This window comes from Epinephelus fuscoguttatus, linkage group LG20 (genome assembly GCF_011397635.1).
Source record: "Epinephelus fuscoguttatus linkage group LG20, E.fuscoguttatus.final_Chr_v1".
In the NCBI taxonomy this organism is placed as follows: domain Eukaryota; kingdom Metazoa; phylum Chordata; class Actinopteri; order Perciformes; family Serranidae; genus Epinephelus; species Epinephelus fuscoguttatus.
This window is the reverse complement of record NC_064771.1, coordinates 13,475,364-13,494,547: the sequence shown is the minus strand read 5'-3', so window position 1 is coordinate 13,494,547 and position 19,184 is coordinate 13,475,364. Positions and strand designations below refer to the sequence as shown.

At 40.9% G+C, this 19,184-nt stretch overlaps 1 protein-coding gene across 1 annotated transcript in view; it reads right to left on the bottom strand.

Annotated features, from left to right (window-relative positions):
• The window catches only part of snx29 (sorting nexin 29), a 195,763-nt gene that overhangs the window by 68,319 nt on the left and 108,260 nt on the right, over positions 1 to 19,184 (bottom strand). Inside the window, exons 16-18 of the mRNA XM_049563223.1 lie at positions 7,014 to 7,130; positions 3,346 to 3,401; positions 2,824 to 2,905 (exon numbers count right to left, since the gene is read on the bottom strand). Of these exons, the coding sequence (XP_049419180.1) occupies positions 2,824 to 2,905; positions 3,346 to 3,401; positions 7,014 to 7,130 (255 nt within the window). The remainder of the gene's footprint in view (positions 1 to 2,823; positions 2,906 to 3,345; positions 3,402 to 7,013; positions 7,131 to 19,184) is intronic.

The window sequence follows — 19,184 nt, the reverse complement described above, 5'->3', positions numbered from 1 at the left end:
GAACAAGTCACTTTCTCAACACTGTGCTTCAATTTTAAAATTGAGCTGCCTTCCACATGAGTATTTTCCACCACGGATGCCAGAATATGCCAATTCTAAATCATTAAATCAGATGTGTTCACAAGAGCCAAGATATATTTATCAGGATCTTTCAGTTTCAGAATCAGTAAAGGACACTGACCACTAAAGATGTAAATGACAGGAATGAGAGGACTAAAACAATGCACCTTATTTGCCATTGTTGTGCTTCTGTCCTTTCCTGAAATAATTTCAGACAAAAAGATGTCAGACAGCTCTCAGCTCGAGCCCCGAGTTCTGAATTTACATCTATTATGTATAAGGTGAGGCGGGCTGAGCTCGGTAGCCAGCCAGTCCTGACTATCACTTAGAGCTGAGGATGTGTCACCTGTCTCTTCCCGTCCCATATGGTTTCCCCTGACTAACGTTACTGCTGTACCTCCTGGCTAGAGAGCAGATAACAGCACAGTGTGTGTGTGTGTGTGTGTGTGTGTGTGTGTGTGTGTGTGTGTGTGTGTGTGTGTGTTTGTTATTCTGTCAAGTGGTTCTGTAAAGCATAAAGAAGTGTCTACTGTACCTGAGCTTGCATGTGTGTGTATCCATCCAGGTGTTTGTGTGTGTATCCATGTGTGAACGCATGACTTGGTGTGAGTGTGTGTGTATTACTTGCATTTGTATCAGTCTCTGTAAATCCCTATGAGCAGGTATGTGTGTGTTTTCTTGTGTCTGAGTGTGTGTCGTATTTCAGCCAGTGAACATGATGTTTGTGTTCGTCCCACTACATCCACGTGTGTCAGTGCCACTGTGTGTGTATGTGTGTGTGTTTCTCTGTCTGTCTCACAAAGCTGAACCAGGGGACCGTTCAGTGTGCGTGTGTGTGTGCGTGTGTGTGCTTCTGTCTCAGACGGGGGAACCAGTGGACGGCTGCGGTGAGGGAGCTGAGGTGTAACACCTTGTTAATGTGACAGACACAGTAAAACAGTCACCGAGGGAATGAGCCGCCATTGTCTACTTTGCTCGATAACTTGACAGATACAAAAAGAAGCAGCAATAGCCGCTCTCGAGTTCAGTTCCCAACACACCTTACTTAGATAAGTGCTTGGCACAAGTGGAAATGTGCTATTATCTTTGCTGTAAATATCACAAGCAGTAGGTAATATGAAGGCCATCTGTCTCCATCCAGTAGTAGTTTGGAGAGTGTGGGGTCAGAGGGTTTTCTTAGTTGAATAAGTTAGTTTAGCTGGCCTGAATTATTGATCCTTTATCTGACCAAGGTTTGTGCAAGTCTGAATCTATGGCTCTGACCATGGCTCTGAAATATCAGCAGTCTAACTGTGCTGTGTGGGGATAAATCCTTGGCGCTGTCCATGGTGCTGAAGCAGCAGACGGATTTGTAATTTGAGTTCTGCCCTTCTGTCTGTTCAGTCTCGCCTCTATAACATTCTCTAAACTATATAGTTAAGTTCGGTTACAAACTTAGAAGTGGGAAGTGCAGTCACTATTTTGATTTGAGTCTAGAAATGTTTTGTCACAGCACAGATTCTAGACAACCCATTTCTAAGCCTAAGGACCTGCGTCCATATAGCCTTTCTGTCTAACAGTAAAGTGCTGGAAGAGTGCCAGAGAACTACTTTGATGTAGCGCTGTCCATGGGTTTTGTTGCTATGACAACACTATCTTGATATTAACGTTAGCTGGGTGGCTAAGGTAATGCTACGTCAACAGAGGGTTAACTACACAGACAACAACAAGCTTACAAGGCGTGTGGTACCAGCAATATTTGGTGTCCAGCCGATCTGAACCCACAAAAGTGCTTTTCTGTCTTTGCTGTAGTTTATGACTGACATAAAGCTCGGGATAGATAGTAAAGGTGCAGCAGTGACAACACCAGCGCCTTTCCAAAAAGGTCAGAGATTTTTTACTGCAAGCACTCTGAGCAGCTAAACAAAAAAGTTGGAGCGCTCTGACAAAGACGTTGGTCGTAGAACCTTTTCTCGAAGAGGCTGCATACACTTTGTCCTCATTGGGAACAACTGAAAAAAGACATTGCATGGACTCTCAGCCAACAACGATCTGTTCACATATTCACATGACAGGCTTTAGAAAACAAGATTAGTAGTCTAAAGCCAATAATTCAATAATTGAGACAATTGACTCCACAAAACAACATATGTCAAACTAATGGTGGCTCTAGAGGAAAAGTCAGAGGACCACCTACATCACTAATATGGCAAACTGGATAAGTGATGACTCTGACCTCCTGGTGGTGCTACAGGAAAAGTCAGGGATCTCCAAATTTACTTGCAATCATTCTGTGTGTACCGTAGATATCTGCACCAAATTTCATGGCGATCCATCAAATAGTTGTTGAGTTCAGTGTGGACCACAGTGGTGGACTCACAAGCAGGACACACTGCTAGCATGGCTACAATCATGTTTGTCCCTGTCCAGCAAAATGCTTTGTTTGACCACTTGAGCAGAGTTGACTAGGGGAAAAGGCCCTGAGTGCAACAATCCTAATGAGCACTGATAATGAGGTATTAATGCAAACTTGGTTTAATGTTTAATTATTTCAGAGCTTGCTCATTTGTTACCCCGCTCTTTGGCTTAATGAACTTGTACTGTTGTTTGGTTTAACTCAAAGTAACTGATCACAGAAACCTACTTTGCTTTCATCAGCTTCATAGTCCTGGGGGTAAAGTTTCCCACATATTCCAACAGCAAGTACTGTCATACGGTGAGTGACTTGCTAGTTTTACCTGGTAAACAGAGGACATACATAGATATTAAAGAGGCTGAACGTACCTGGTAGACATGGTAGGCATTGGCAGCTCTGCCCTGCAGGAACACAGAGGGGATCCACACATTGATGAGAGCGCGATGAGCCCTGAGTGACACAAACAACAAACCACTCACTGTCACTGCCTCACTGTCGTCGCCATTATCATCATCATCATTATCATTATCGCAGCAACATCAACAGTGCGTCAGCGCAACGCTTGGACAACTACAGCAAATTACAGCTCACTCTGGTAAAACTCCTCCAAATCTAATTTGGTCTTGATCTGAGAGTGGAGGCAATCAATTAATGTATGAAATCAAACAGTGTTCAAGCTTTGTTCACAGGTAAACTTGAGATCTTATAGATACAATTACACTGGGAGAACAGATATTTTATTTGAGTAGCTCTTGCAAGGTACAAACCCAGAGAAACTCCAGAGGTAAGAGTTAATTAATATAAAAAGAGGGAAGGTCGGAAGAGAAGTGAGAGAAAGAGGGTGAGGGGAAGAGAGTAACAGAGGTTTAATAAAAGAGAAATATTCTTACGTCTCAAAATCTGACAGGCTGGGGTCATCCGACGTCTGGCTTAAATCACCTGGAACCTGGAGTAGATTAGAGAGTGGGAGATTGATAACAAGTAAGACAAAAACAAATGAAAGAAATTTATTACAATGCAATACAAACTAATGTGCAAATATAGCATTTATACAGACACATACACATGGTGTCCAACATGCAAGTTATTCCAAACCAAAGGGTACTGTGACAGTTTCCAGAGACTACGTAAAAAGACTTGAGTAAATGTATTGTCACAATAAACCAGTAAAGAACACGCAGTCATAGGTCAACCACACAGTACAATTCTCCTTCTGAGCTGAGTCAGTAACACATGAACACACTGACTGAAAACACACGAAACCCAGCAAACAAACAGAGAAGTTGTAATAGTTAGCTAAAAATAATGTTAATAAAATAATTATTGAAAATAGAGTAAATAGCTAAAATAAACAGTAATGAATAAACAATTGAAATAGTTTGCTAAATCAATGATAATGCAATGACAATACAATGCAACTGTAAAGTCTTTGCTAAAAGTAAAGAACAAAAACACCTAGAACAAAGAACAAAAAAGTAATGAACAATGGAATCCGTTAGCTATGGGTAATGAACAAACAGCTGAAAAAGCTAGCTTAAAGTGACAAACCACTTGAAATGCTGGCTAAACAGTTGAAATAGTTAGCTAAAAGTTATGAATAATTAGTTAAAATAGTTCGCTAAATCAATAATAATAATAATACAATAACAATACAATGTCATTGAAAGCTCTTCGCTAAAAGTAATGAACAGATGACATAGTTAGCAAAAAGTAATAAACAATGGAAATAGTTAGCTACAAGTAATGAAAGAACAGTTGGAATAGTTAGCTTAAGGTGAAAAACATCTTGAAATAGAAAAAAATGTGGAATAAACGGTTGAAATAGTTAAATAAAAGTAATAAACAATTAAAACAATTAGCTTAAAGTAATAATTGACAATTAAAACAGCTAGCTAAAAGTAATAAATAAACAATTAAAATAGTTAATGAAAAGTAGAACATAGACAATCAAAATAGTTAACTAAAAGTTATAAATAAACAAACAATTAAAACAGTTAGCTAAAAGTAATAAATAAACAATTAAAATAGTCAAGTAAAAGTAATAAATAACAATTAAAATAGTTTACTGAAATTAATAAACAATTAAAATAGTTAGCTATCAATTATAAATAAACGATTAAAAAAGTTAACTGAAAGTAATAAATAAACAACTAAAATAGTTAGCTAAAAGATCTAAATACACAATTAAAATAGTTAACTAAAAGTAATAAATAAACAACTAAAATAGTTAGCTAAAAGTAATAAACAATTAAAATAGTTAACTAAAAGTAATAAATAAACAATTAAAATAGTTAGCTAAAAGTTATAAATAAACAATTAAAATAGCTGAAAGAAATGAATACAGTTAAAACAGCTAAAAATGATAGATAATCAGTTGAAATAGTTAGCTAAATCAATAACACAATAACAATACAATATCATGTAAGCTCTTTGCTAAAACTAAAGAACAAACAGTTAACACAGTTAGCAAAAAGTAATAAACAATGGAAATAGCTACAAGTAATCAACAGACATCTAAAAGAGTTAGCTAAAGTGAAAAAAAACACTTGAAATAGTTAGCTTAAAGTAATGAATTAACAACTGAAACAGCGAAACATAATGTACTAAAAGTAATAAATAAACAAGTAAAATAGCGAAAAGTAATAATCAATTGAAACAATTAGCGAAATCGATAATAATAAAACAACAATACAATGCCATTATTGGTTCTTTGCTAAAAGTAATCAACAGCTGAAATAGCTGGCTAAAAGTTATTAATGACTGTAGTAGTTAATGACTGAATACACTAGAAAAACAACTGAATAGGTGCAGTAGCTAAAAGTAATTGAAAATCATAAATACCTAATAGTTAAAATGCTAAAAAGTTAGCTAAATGTACGGTAGAAAAAAGGTTTAAACAGTTAGCTTAAAGTAATGAATGGTTGAAATTGTTACTGTATCTGAAAGTAATCTATTACCAATTTAAATAGTAAACTTTATGGTTAGAATAGCTAAAGCTCATAGCTTAATACCTAGGGAAAAGATTAAAACATCCAGTTCCTGTAACTCCATGTGGTTGAAGTACAAACTAAACCATACCAACCTAAACATTCACAGTTCACTTGTATGAAAAAACCACCACTATTTGAAACGGAGAAATTTGGAACATGACCGGTGGTGTTGATCAAGGGCTACTTGAGTTCATCTGACAGGGCTCTGAGAACCGCCGCAATACACAGTACCCTGTTTACTCATCTGAAGCACACAGCTGGAATGCCTCTTCATGCACGTGTGTGTTTTGTGTCCAGCGCTATTATTGCTGATGACTATCCTCAGTTAGCAGTGGTTACCTAATATGACACCCTTTATGCAAATGTTTGTGTGTGAGAGTTCATCAACCCTGTGATTTGTTTCACTCTGCATGCTTCCAGGTCCCTCGAGGAACCACATGACCAGGCCCAGATGTTGGCCTTCTGGATGAGTGTGTGTCTGTGTGTGAAAAAGAGAGCGTGTGTGTGTGTCCGTCTCTACTCCATCTCTCGTCCAGAGCTGGCCTGTCAGCTTCTCAGCTCTCCCAGAGAGACTATTTAAACCTGGGCTGAAACACTGTCACCGCAGCCCTCTTCAGTGGGGTCTCCAGCCCGCAAGCTTTGATCAAACTCTCCAAGAGTGGCACACACAAACAGAGATGCATGCACATGCACACACACACACACACACACACACACACACACTGTGAAAGTAATAGAGGATTGGGAGGAAGAGTGAGAGACGGTTGAGAGGTAGAGAGAAAGTGATCAGGGTTCGGTCATCTGCAGCAGCTATTGAAAGCTGGAAGAATGCAGCAATCAGGTGCCAGAGATGGACACACTCACACACACACACACACACAGAGTGAGTGGTCCAGCAGAGCAGGGCTGAAGCTGGGGATAAGAGGTTCTATCTTCAGCCTGGGGCTCCCATCACTGCCGCTGTATCAACCCACACTGTTTGTGTGTCCATACTGCTTCAAGCTCTCCTGAGCATGACCATATGTTGGCATTCTGTGTGTGTGTGTGTGTGTGTGTGTGTGTTTGTTGCTGTTGTAGAGGACCACTTTGAAAGTGCTGAGAAAAAGTACTTAGTTTGAACTACACTTTGGATAGTTAGTGTTAGGAGTGATGGACACCAGTGTTGAACAGGCACCAAAAGAGCACCACCTACAGAAAATCAAACCTCATCAACAGAAAAGTAGAAAGATGTGAGCACACACTGTTTGACTGACAGATTATCTACGGGAACAGCGGTGCAAGAAGCACGGCCGAAAAATGAAAACAGAGGAATCTTGCAGGAGACAACTTCAAGGAAAATGCAGTTAAGCGTTATTGGCAGCCATTGACTGTGGAGAAAAATGAGCAGAGGACCCCTGCAAAACAAACAGGGGGGGAAGTGGAGATGAAAATCAAACAAAATCACTAGGAGGAGAGCCGAGAAAATGGCAGGGTGAAAGAGACAGGAGGCTGGGGGGAAAAGAAAAACCTACAGAGAAATAAGATGAGAAGGGACATCTGTGTGTGTGTGTGTCTGTCCAGTCACTTACCGGGCCTCTCAGGTCAATGAGCTCCTGTCTCATCTGGACAATGAGGTGGTCTTTGGCCATGAGGGAACGATACAGGCGCTCATTAAACTCTATCAATTCACCGTGCATCTCGGCCACCTGCAGCATGCACACACACACAGAAACAAGACACACAAAAAGAGCATTTACAAGCTTATATAACACACAATTACAGTAAAAAATGGACAATAGAAAATCATGTAAACATATTATGTACAGCCTGAGAGCAATTAAAATACAATTCTCTGTTTCCGTTAAACACACAAAAGGCAACAAGCACTCCAGGTTATGAATGTAATGACGTAATGGATGCTGACAGTGGGACAGATTCAGGGAATGCCTGACAGGGATGGGAGGGTTGGTGGAAGAAAGAGGGGTGAGAGACATGGAGAGAAAGTGAGGGGGTGAAACCAGTTCATATCCTAAACAGTCAGACTCCTGCCAGCCTGCTAATCAATTGTCATCAGCTCTAACTAACCTTGACGCGGTGTTATTCACATCTGTGTGCATGTGTGCTCATGAAAATATGGCAAAGTTGTTCTGTGTGTGTGTGCGTTTCTCGGCCTGTCTGCCTAACCAGGCTGGACAGCGTGGACAGGTCTCTGTCAGGAGACTGACAGCTGTGACACACACTGTGCTGTATGGAGGACACCTGCTGTCACAGCCTCTTCTGCAGAGCGCCATCTCCGGCTGACAGGTGAGCTGAGCCACTGCGCCGCTGTTGCTCCAACACCGGCCTTCATACATTAACTTATTCACATCCCATTTAAGAGCCCACACACTGCCATAAAGGAGGAGGAGGAGGAGGACGAGGAGGTGGAGAAGCTCCTTATGTAATAACAACAGTGATGGTGATCATGGTAAACTTGATTTATCAAACACTCTGAAGTAAATGTCTGTTTTGATACCAGTTTATATCAAATATTTAACGATAAGAGCAGATGGCCTGTGCTAAAATTACAGGGCAGTGGTTCCCAACTGGTGGGTCGCAGTCCAGAAGTGGGTCAGGGGTCCATTCTGAGTAGACCTCAATGTTTCAGATGTGTTAAAAATACACTTTATTTTGAAGCACAGTCAATTTCTGGCACAGAGCTTTTATTTTTAAGTGCTGTTTCCTGCTGTAGAGTGAGTGACTGTTGGTTGTTGTTTTTTTTATTGCTATGTTGGCTCTATAAGGACAACTGTTCTATATTTTTCCTTATGTAGCCTTTGTTAAGGTCCGTTACATTGAGGTTAGAAACCTGTTTTGCAAGGTAGACCTGGCCATTTTACTCCTGGCTAAACAAAGAGCAGGCTCAAGACTATCTTTATAATTGTGTCTTGGCCAGGAGCAGTGACTTCCAGGATAAACAAAAAAATATAAAGTGTTCATTAGTGAGCTTTAGAGATGTTGGTAGATGGATTTTGTTACCTTTGATCAGAGCCAGACTAGCTTTCCCCTCTTGCTTTCAGTCTTTTTGTGAAGCTAAGCAAACCAGCTGCTGGCTGCAGCCTTTTCTAAAATGCTGTGGGCCTGTACTCAGCGGTACGCACTACCAGCACTTGGACAATTTTCTTTGTACTGTACCGAGTCTGTCTCTTGTGCACCAGCATTTCTCACAAGCTGCCGGTACTCTTCCCTGCCCTCTCCTTTTCAGATTCTCTGGGTGACTCACAATGGCCTTCAATAAACTGCATCACCCAGAGGGCACTGGGGGCACTATGTAAGCTAACAAGTGGCACTATGTGATGCTCACCTGTTTCCATTCTCGCAAAGAGGACATGGACTGAGTCAGAATACGATTGCCCCATCTCGCATCACTCACCAATACAGATGCCAACATATGAATGAAAGGAGTATTGGCACTTTTCCCCCTCAACTTCGAGCACTTCTTTTATACAACAGACAGACATGAGAGTGGAACTGACCTTTGGATACAAACTCTCTTTAAGAAAGTGAATTGATTTCAGATAGCAAATTTCCCAAAATGTTTAACTATCCCTCTAATACAACACTCACTTCCTTCATGTTGTGATTCAAACATAAGAGGTTCCCTCTTTGTGTTTCCATGGCTTTACCTGGAGGGGGTCTCTTCATGGCAATCACAACAACCAAAAGCATGCTTAAATCTTTATATTGGCATATGAATGTTGAAAAAGACAGACTTAAAAACATGCAAAGCCATCCAGGAGTCTGTGCTGGATTACACTCCAATCTCCCTACTATGACCCAGCCAAACACTGGTGCTCTCTGGAGGTGATGCTGCTGTGGAATCTCAGGCGAACGGATTTAATGAATGCTTTAAATTTTTATAAAATTGACTGAATTCATTGGCAGTGGTACTGAGGTAGTTTCAAGCCTTCAGTTTCCATAGCAACCCTATTTCTAAAATACAGAAAGCCAGGCTCCAGTACATGTGTTGTCCCCCACCTCTGGGGCAGACTGCCTCTGGGCCAAGTAATAACAAATATGTATCCTCCTGCAATCCAAAAGCTGAATGCCTTCCTCTGAGCCAAAGACTGGCATTCAAAACATCCCTGTGATTGACAGATATAGAGGCACAATACGGATGCACAAATAAAAACTGACAAAAAGAACACTTAACAAAAACATAAATGCAACACTTGGTTATGCTTTTATTTTTCACGAGTTAAAATGACAGATCTTATCCTTTTTCTTGGCACACAAAAGGCTTTGTTCTCAGTGTAATCAGTGTTAGTGAGCACTTTGCCATCATAATCCATAATCCATAATCCACCCCCCTGACAGGTGTGGCACATCATTGCTGATTAAACATCACCATTACTACACAGGTGTGCCTTTGGGATGGTCACAATAAAAGGTCACTATAAAATGTGTTGTTTGATTACACAACACTGTGAAGGAATTTTGTGCTACAGCCTTTAGCCTTGGTCAGTAAAGGAAATGGATATAGTTATGCTTAAGGTAAAAGCTGGATCAGCAGAGGGGCCTCGAGGTCAAGATACTTTTTTTTTTTTTTTTAAAGATTATTTTTTGGGCTTTTTGCCTTTAATATACAGGACAGTGTGAAATGGGGAGACAGAGAGAGCGGGGGGGCGACACGCAGTAAAGGGTTGCAAGCCGGAGTCAAACTCGCGACCACTGCAGCAAGGCATCACCTCTATACATGGGGCGCCGGCACTGTCCACTTAGCTACCGACACCCCGAGGTCAGGATACTTGACCTTTGCTATGAACACACTCTATCTATAGTCTCCCAGTTGTGGCGGAAAGACTACAGCTGTCCAGATAAGGGTGCCTAGCTGGCTCCGTTGCCATAGCTCCCAAGGCTAATGGGAAGGGGGTTGCCCTATGCTCCAGGCTCTACAGACGAGAGTCTCTGTTTAGATATTTTCGTTTTGTGAGAAACAGTCGAGGTGGTTTAGAGTGAGCAAGGTTAGCGTGCTTGCTGTTTAAAGTTAGTGACCAATAGAAACGTATTTGGGAATGTGGAGTAACTCACAAGGAAATACTGTTTGGGTTAAATGCAAGAACTGGGAAAGGACACCCTCAGAATCTCTGGACGGCATACATGTGTGATACTCTGTATGTTGAGCTGTGATTCTCCTCGATCCAGTCTTCATTAAATACTGATAGTGATCGATTGAAGTCTCCTGAGGTCTTTTTCATCTATTAAATCATCAACTTTGAAAATTTCTTCAACATACACAATGCCTCAGATGTCCCGAGTTTTGATGGGGGGTGCCATTGGCATGCCGACTACAAGAGAGTCCACCAAACCTACTAAGCCATTATTAAGCCATCTCCAATGTCCTTTCTCTGAGTTTGGCAGTACATCCAACCATCCTTACAACCCTCAACCACATGTAACCACACCAGTCCAGGACCTCCCCATCGGGTTTCTTCACCTGCAAAATCGTCTGAGACCCGCCACCCAGACCGCTGATCCAATAGTTGATTGCAAAACTTAAGAATATCTGCACAGAAACTGTATCAGAGAAGCTCATCTCAGCCTGATGTGGAGGTCCAGGGCTGGCTCACTACGCCAGGTGGATGTACTGCCAAATTCACAGAGCCACCACTGGAGACGGCTTATAGTAGTGAAATGAACATTCAGTTCACGAGCAACAGCTCTGATGGACATTCCTGCAGTCAGCATGCCAATAGCAAGCTCCCTCAAGACTTGTGACATCTGTGACATTATGTTGTGTGATAAAACCGCACATTTTACACATTTGGCTTTTTATGACAACCAGCCTGAGGCACACCTGTGCAGTAATCATGCTGTTAAGCCAGCATCTTGATTTACCATACCTGTCAGGTGGATGGATTATGTTGGCAAAGTGCTCACTAACATGGACTTCAACAAATTTGTGAACAAAATGTGAGAGAAATAACTGCCTAGAAAAAGTATTGGATCTTTAATTTCAACTCATTAAAAATGGGAGGAAAAACAAAAGTGTTTATATTTTTGTTCAGTGCATGAGTTAAACCGTATGTGCTAAATAAAAATGAGCCTGCTCATGAGCGTTCTAAAAGACGATGCTGAATTAACTTAGCCTAGCTCCTGAGGCAAGGTATTCAGTATGACGGGGGCCCTCATGGCAAAAGACTAATCCGATTTAGTCTTCATCCTCAAATGCAGTATTCATCGCCACACAGCGAGGCCACAGGAGCACAGATCACACTCTGAATCAGGAGGTTGGCAGTGAGTTTGCCTTGAAATGTGACAACTTTCGCATGGCGTCGCTAACCCCGGTGGAGATGCCAAAGTGTTGCTTGTATTCAGATAACACTGCTTCAATTACTTGTCGCTGAAATGTTAATGTCTATGTTTAATTAAAAGGGTTTTAGACGAGCGAAGGCATTCATTGTTGGATTCATATTAACAGAAACCAAAAAGCATGAGAGGACTGAGACACAATGTTTAATACATTGGACAAAACACAAAACTACATTTCATCCAATGTTACGCATCAAATATAGTATACTAAAGCTCTCACAAAATAAAATTAATCATTCCACAAATAACAGTAACGACCAACACTGTCCATATAACAGCACTTGTAAATGGAGTCTCTAGTCTCTCTCATCATTCCTCTCAAACACAACAGCTGCTGTAGTGAAGGGAAGTTTTACGTGTCTGTCTGTCTTTGTTTCTCCATATTACTGCTTAACTGCAGCTCAGACGTTATGAAGTGAATAATGATGTGTGTATCCTCAGGCAGGCTGTTAAATCTCTCCTCTGTCAAACACAACCTGAGCTCTATAGGCAGTAATCCATCTAAAGTATAAAGTAAATGAGTTGCAACAAGTCTGGGCGTTTTTGAAGGCCTTCAATCCCTTGCAGCTGATTTCGACAATAATCATTTGAGCACTTTTTGAAAACATAAAAGACTGCAAGTTTGTTTGTTTTTTTACTTAAGGGTGCTAAATACTAGAAAATAACTTACGTATTTCACTTTGAGGCCCACACATCAAAAATCTGAATTCTGCTAAACTGAGACCAGGAGTCAAAATTAATCAAACTGAACTGCTCAGTCAATATCTACATGTCTCTAAACAGCTGAGACTTTAGAAATCGCTGGATCAGATAGGGCCGCCAAGCCATAAAACACAGCTGACGGTAATCTTAGAACATAAAACACAATAGACTCCGACTCCAGCATTAATCCTCCAACCTGACAGCTTAATGTTTCTGTTTGTATCCTGAGAGAAGCCTGACATTTGTTTCAAAAAACACAACAGACACACGCTTTTAAATCCAGTTTATGCCCCTGGTCCAACAGGCACATGTCACATCCTGTTTTATTCAAGTCAGGGAACAGGAAGTCCACTCTGAAACACTCAACGTCATTCATCACCTCTTATAATTTAGCCACCACAACTCTTAAATAGGACATTATAAAAGAGGGAATTAATTTTAAGCGTGAAGAAACCCAATTAAATCTCAGTGAGAGGGAGCTAATCAGTTTGTCATTCTCCCGCCGTGCATGTGTGTGTGTGTGTGTGTCAGATGTACAGTATAGTACGTGTTTGTGCATGCACATGTGTGTTGGCTTGGGTGAATGTGTATTTGAGAGTGTGCATGCTAATTCTACACACCAAACAGAGGTCTATATTAAGCAGCGGCTGCGCGGCTACGTGCTAGCATTGCCAATTTGTTTAAACAAGTTCATCTTCTCTACTGCTATTAGCGCGAGTTCATTAAGATGCACAGCCAGGTTCCAGTGTTCATTCACTCATGCCTGGACCTTACATGCAGTGGGCATTATTCAGTTGCATTATCCCACTCTCCAGCAGACCTTTCTCTAGTGGAGGCCACCGAAAGGCTCGCTTCAGGCTTGCCTCGGCCAATAAACATCTGCAGGACAAGGGCTAATTAGAGGCTGCAGGAATCAAAACAAACAAGACAATATATACGAGGAGAAAAGGAGATCAGTGCAGCACAAGGTAGTTAAGAAACTTCAAAAAGCTAAAGGGCACCGTCAGAACGAGTTAAGGTAAAGTTAAGTTTAACTGCACAAATGAGTTAAACAACACAGACAAGAAATGACATGACAGACAATGGCATAAACTGGATCCAAGAACATGGCATACAAACTAAAACACAGGCTGGGGAAACAATATTAATGCCAACAGGAGCACAGTGGAGTGCATTGTAAGATGTGGGGGTGTGTGCATGTGCTTGAGAATACAGCATGTGTGTCTACTTTTCACTAACTCTTTTTCTCTTGACACTCACAACCAGAACAGGAACTTGTTAGTCTTGAAGGTGATGGACTGGCTTACAATATCCTTCAAGCCGGTACAGTTTCAAGTTGAAAAGCTTTCAGTGTGAAACCATAAAAACATCACAATAACCTGACAGCTCAACAAGTCAGCCAAGTAGACGCCTGACAGGCTGGTGTTGTCTGCTTTAGGCTACAGCCGATCTCGAGGCTTGAAGCAGTGGCTGAGTGGCTCACGCAGGGAGCTCCCAAGGCCATGATCAAAGATCAGGACCAAAAGTGACCAGCGTGGGTTGAAATGTTCTGTTTGGGGAGCTGGGACAAGCAAAATTGACAGCTTGGTTACAAACTGCTATAACTGTTTTGTTTTTGTTTGTTTTTTTGCAGTCCTGTGAAAAGAAGCACCTTTCCCAGTTTGGTGACTGAAAATAGCAGTAAAATCCAGTATTGAATTTAAACTCCTTCCCCTCACAATCAAAGCTCTAAATGGTCAAGCACCATCATATCTTAGAGAGCTCATAGTGCCCTATTATCCCACTAAAACACTGCGCTCTGAGAATGCAGGCTTACTCGAGGTTCCTAGAGTCTCTAAAAGTAGAATGGGAGCAAGAGCATTTGATTATTAGGCTCCTCTTCTCTAAAACCACCTTCCAGTTTTGGGCCGGGAGGCAGACACTGTCTCCGCATTTGAGAGTAGGGTTAAGACATTCCTCTTTGATAAAGCTTAAAGTCAGGGCTGGCTCAGGCTTACCTTGGACCAGCCCCTAGTCAGGCTTTATACACTATACACAAATATATACTGCCTTTTGATAGACTTTTTCTTCAGAAAGTAATGTTGTAATGTAACAATGCAAACAAACTTATTCTTCTGTACTTGGCCGAACACAAAGAAACTTGACCGCAACTCTTTCCATGTTTTCTTGTCACTTTCATTTCAGTTTCTATGGAATAGTTATAATTTGTTCTGTTCAGAGTATACCTAATTTAACTAAGTGAGAGTACGAGAGCTAAAAGTTCACTGTGAAAGAAAAAATGCTGCAGTTATCTGACCTCAATATGATTAATAATGACAAATGTAATACATATTTCATGCTCTGCAGTAAACATTACCATCTATGTTGGTTATTCTCGATGTAACAAAGACAAATTAGTGTCATTTATTTAATGCACTGCGGAGTAGAACTACACACCTTAAAAAGCAAATACAAAACTCCAGAGACTGTCAGGACAAACAGAACTATTATATATTGTGGAAAATGAAAAAGAATCATTCATGTTTTATAGTTGCAAAAACAAATTTGTACCTGATATGACTGAAAATGGGGCCAAAGCATAGGACTGATGCAAATTGTTGTTTGCTGTCAGACACTTAGTCTGGCCTGCAGGGCTGCTTTAGTATGATGCAACTGTCAGCACTGCTGCAGTCATCACAGCCGACTGCCACCCAAGTGATGCTGACCACACGCCCTCTCACATAAAACACCCTCTATCACACTTTTAAAAAAACACACATGCAGACACACACACACAGTCTCCTCCTTCACACAACGCCTTATCCTCCTCCTCTGCGCTCCTCTGCCATCTTTACAGAATCTCTTTGTGCCTTTTCCTCTCCTCTTCCCCAGTGTATGATCTGATCTGAGCTGCGCCAAGCTGAGCTGGCCTGAATAAAAAGGCTAAGAAAGCCCTGGCTGAGTGAAACCCCCCCAAAAAAAGAGACAGAGAGAGAGAGAAAAGGGAGAGCAAGAGCAGCTGTGGTATAGCTGACCCAAAACCTAATAACCCTAATTAGACAGGAGGATGAATGGGGTGAAGCCATATGAGGTAAACAGGAGGAAAAGAATATAAAAATATGTAGATGCTCAAACAGACAGAAAATAGATAAAGACAGAGACAGAGTGGGACTGAGACGGGAGGACAAGGGAGATCTGTTGGCAGTGCTTGGGGATCTTATACAGCACAGAGGAATTAGTTTTATTGCCGCTATATAGAGACATGCATCAGGAGTCCCTGTCTGGACTCTAATAAGGGACACTGTAGTTAACTACTGCACACCTCAACACTAGGGTTGGGTGACTGGACAAATATATTGGCTGCTGACTGAGTGCATCGGCAGTTTGTTCTTCTGAGTGATTTTTTTAGGTGATTTTTGTCCTTTTTTGAATTTAATGGTCTGCTTCTGAAGAACGAGTGAGAGCTGGCACAGTGTAAAAAGAAAGTAAGATACCTAGGTCTAGCTATGCAAGAGTACTCAACTACAGTGTCTTGAAGGCTAACCAAGTCGCACAACGAGGCCAGCAATGGCAGAGAGAGACAGTGGCAGCTTATGTTCACATCTACCTCAGCGAATTAAGAGTTTATTTCAACCAAGCCACTTTTGGTGATTGTTGGAAAGACTTACCAAGATGGTTTCTGTTTCTACAATGAGTTCACAAGGCAATTTAGCTCGTCTAGTTTGTTGAAAGACAAAAAACTGGAATTCAGAAGGGGTATATATATAATAAAAATAGGTGTAACAATACTTCCTTTCTTGACTTCTTGTGAGTTAATTTTGTTTATTTATTAGACTAAAAGAGCTACTTGTGCTCGCTGTTGGGCTGAAACTGACTGGTTGGAAAATCTTGACATATTGCCCAACCCTTTGTTCAAAGAGAATAAGTATATGCACATCAAGTAGGGGCAAGGCTATCAAAAAAGAGCATGCATAAGGGAAAAAATAACACCTGCTACAATACACCCACTCCAGGTCAACCCTGGAGTAAGTGTATCGCCCCAACCCTACCTGACAGCTCTACTTGAGGGTTTCTGGCGAGGTGGAAGTTGAGTTGAAGTGTGATATTGAGTTTACTGAAGATGATTAATAAGCAGGTACAGCAATTGAATCCAAGACCAAAGATTTGCAATAAAACAATTTGAAACTTGCAGCTACTTGCAATATGCCAGTCAGCAACGTTCTTAATATCTGCCATTTTACACCAAAGTGACAAGATGAGACAGTACATCATGTCGATAGCAACAACCCTCTGTTCTAACTTCCAGCTTTTCAGGCTCCTGAATATAATTTGTAGCCTCTTAAAATATAAATGAGGGTAGTGAAATATTTAATTCAGTTGCATGGATGAAAAAACAAATAACCTGAGCTTCAGATGGACTGAATTCCTAAATACGCCACAATAATTCAGATAACCGGCGCCAATTAATCTGTCAGTGAGTATGTGTGTATGGCATATGCACATACAGTGAGCAGCAGCAGGGACCCACCATCCGACAACCGATATACCATGAGGGCAGAGACTGACATACGTGTCAATAGCCACAGGGATGTAAATGAGACAGACTCAGGCCCAGTGGGAATGGAGAGCTGTTGTCAGACAAAGCCACCGCAAGTGAACATGCCGACTGATGACAGTTTGTAACAGACTTTGCCAGCTGACTTCGCTACAAGCCAATTGGCTGTTGAAAGTGGTGACACGCCTCACGTTCTAAAACCAGTTGAGTCGCAGGTAACACCATCAGAAGGCTTGTGTCGAGCAAGTTCACACCGCTGCTACTTTTCTCTGCAACATTCTAAAATGGTTTTATTCCGTCACAAATCTCTGGTCTAAACTGCGCTTAACCTACTGACTGAAAACCACAACGTCCTTTCATTGTGTATTCTGCTTGCATTTATATTTTTTCACACTTTGTATGTACTTCGTTATGTCAGTGTGTGGAATCTGCACATCAATATGTTTGATTAACAAAGTTCAAAGTCGATTCTGTTTGCTGCCCTTGTGGTAATGTAAAGAAGCATTTTTTAACAATCATTTTTGGACATTGTTGCTGATATCTAAAAGTTGAAAGCAGAGATCAACTGGACACATGTTTGAAAAAAGAAGGGGATCATTAGCCGGACTGGTACCAATGTTACTGTTAGGCTATGTATATTAGATCCATGTATGGGTTACAAAAACAGACACCTTATCTTTGCTTATGTAGAATTCTAATTTCTTCCAAGTTATACAATAATCCATAACTCAGTTTTCACATGCTTCTTTCTGATATAATTACTTCTTTGAAAATATTTCATGCAATACATCCTGAAGTGAAATCCAGGCCGCTTGTCTACTTTCCAATTTAACTGAAGAGTTTCTTTAAAATATTACATGTCCACATTTTCAGAATATGTAATCGTGTACTGTGATGTTACATAAAGCCTCGTGGCAGGTGGTTCTTAGTTCTCGTATTACAACTGGGACCATTTCATAGTCGGCAAGGACACTGCGACTTGAAAGGAAAACGCTTTCATCTTTTTTTTATTCATGGCAGAAGGGAGACCCAGCCGCAGGGCATCAAAGGTTCATTTAAACATCTTAAACTGGGTGAGGCCTCAACCAGAATATGGCTAATACTGGGTTACTTTGTAAATCTAAATGGAGCTTGTGTCTCAATCTGCGTTTCTGACTCACTTCAGCACAGCTGCTCCGGGAAGAGACACGGCTGAGAGACGGGAAAAAAGGAAGAAAAAGAGGGTGAGAAAGGACCAATATAGACATCACAAGCTGTGCTGTCCACTCTGAACTGAGGTGGAAAAAAAGATACAAAGAGAGATGAGTTAAGAAGTGTGAACACATGAGAGCAGCAGATGGACCAATAGAAAAGACAGAAATGGTTTATAGAAAAGAGAAAAAAAAAAAAAAAGGCTAAATCTGGCCCATGGTAGAGACACAGCTCTTTGTCACTGCTGCATCACACGGCGAGCTCCATGAGCACTTGGATCACACATTTTTTGGGTTGTGTAGTATTATTACTTTGAAACGCCGCAGTGATGACAATGTTAAAGTACAGTCTGTCAGCTTTAATTCTGGGGTGTTTTCATCACAACCGGATGAACGTTGAGAGCACTAAAGCCCTCTCTTAGTGCATGTTCTTCTGGTCTACGGGTGCCAGAAGTATTTGGACAGATTAAGATTAGGTTTACATTTGAAAAGAAGTCACTTTCACCATCAAGAGTCTGAATTTTAATGTACACTGACAGGACTTTGTATGAAAACAGCAGATTAAATGACAGTCTGCTGGTAGCTATAGATAATCGCAGCACATGGTACAGTATGCTTTTTAGTTATTTGTGCATGAACCTGTGCGTCCATGATGCTAAAGGGGCTACAACATCATGGCTTAGCAACACAGACTATTAAAGAAGTTGACACAGACCCAAGGTCTGAAAAGTAAAGTCAATAGAGTGGTGCAGGGATGAGGTTTTACTGACGTTTTTCTCAATGGGATTTTTCCATTGGATTTAGATGACGCTCTGTAGTCTCATGTAGACACATGTGGCAACCATCTTTTTTAAGACATGTAAGCGCATTAAAATTTATGAGTGGGGTATTTACTGATGTATTTTACGTCATAGGGCAAAACATTAAAGTCTCTTAAGTTTGTGTTAGCCACGGACCTTATTTCAGGAATCTAACCAAAAACC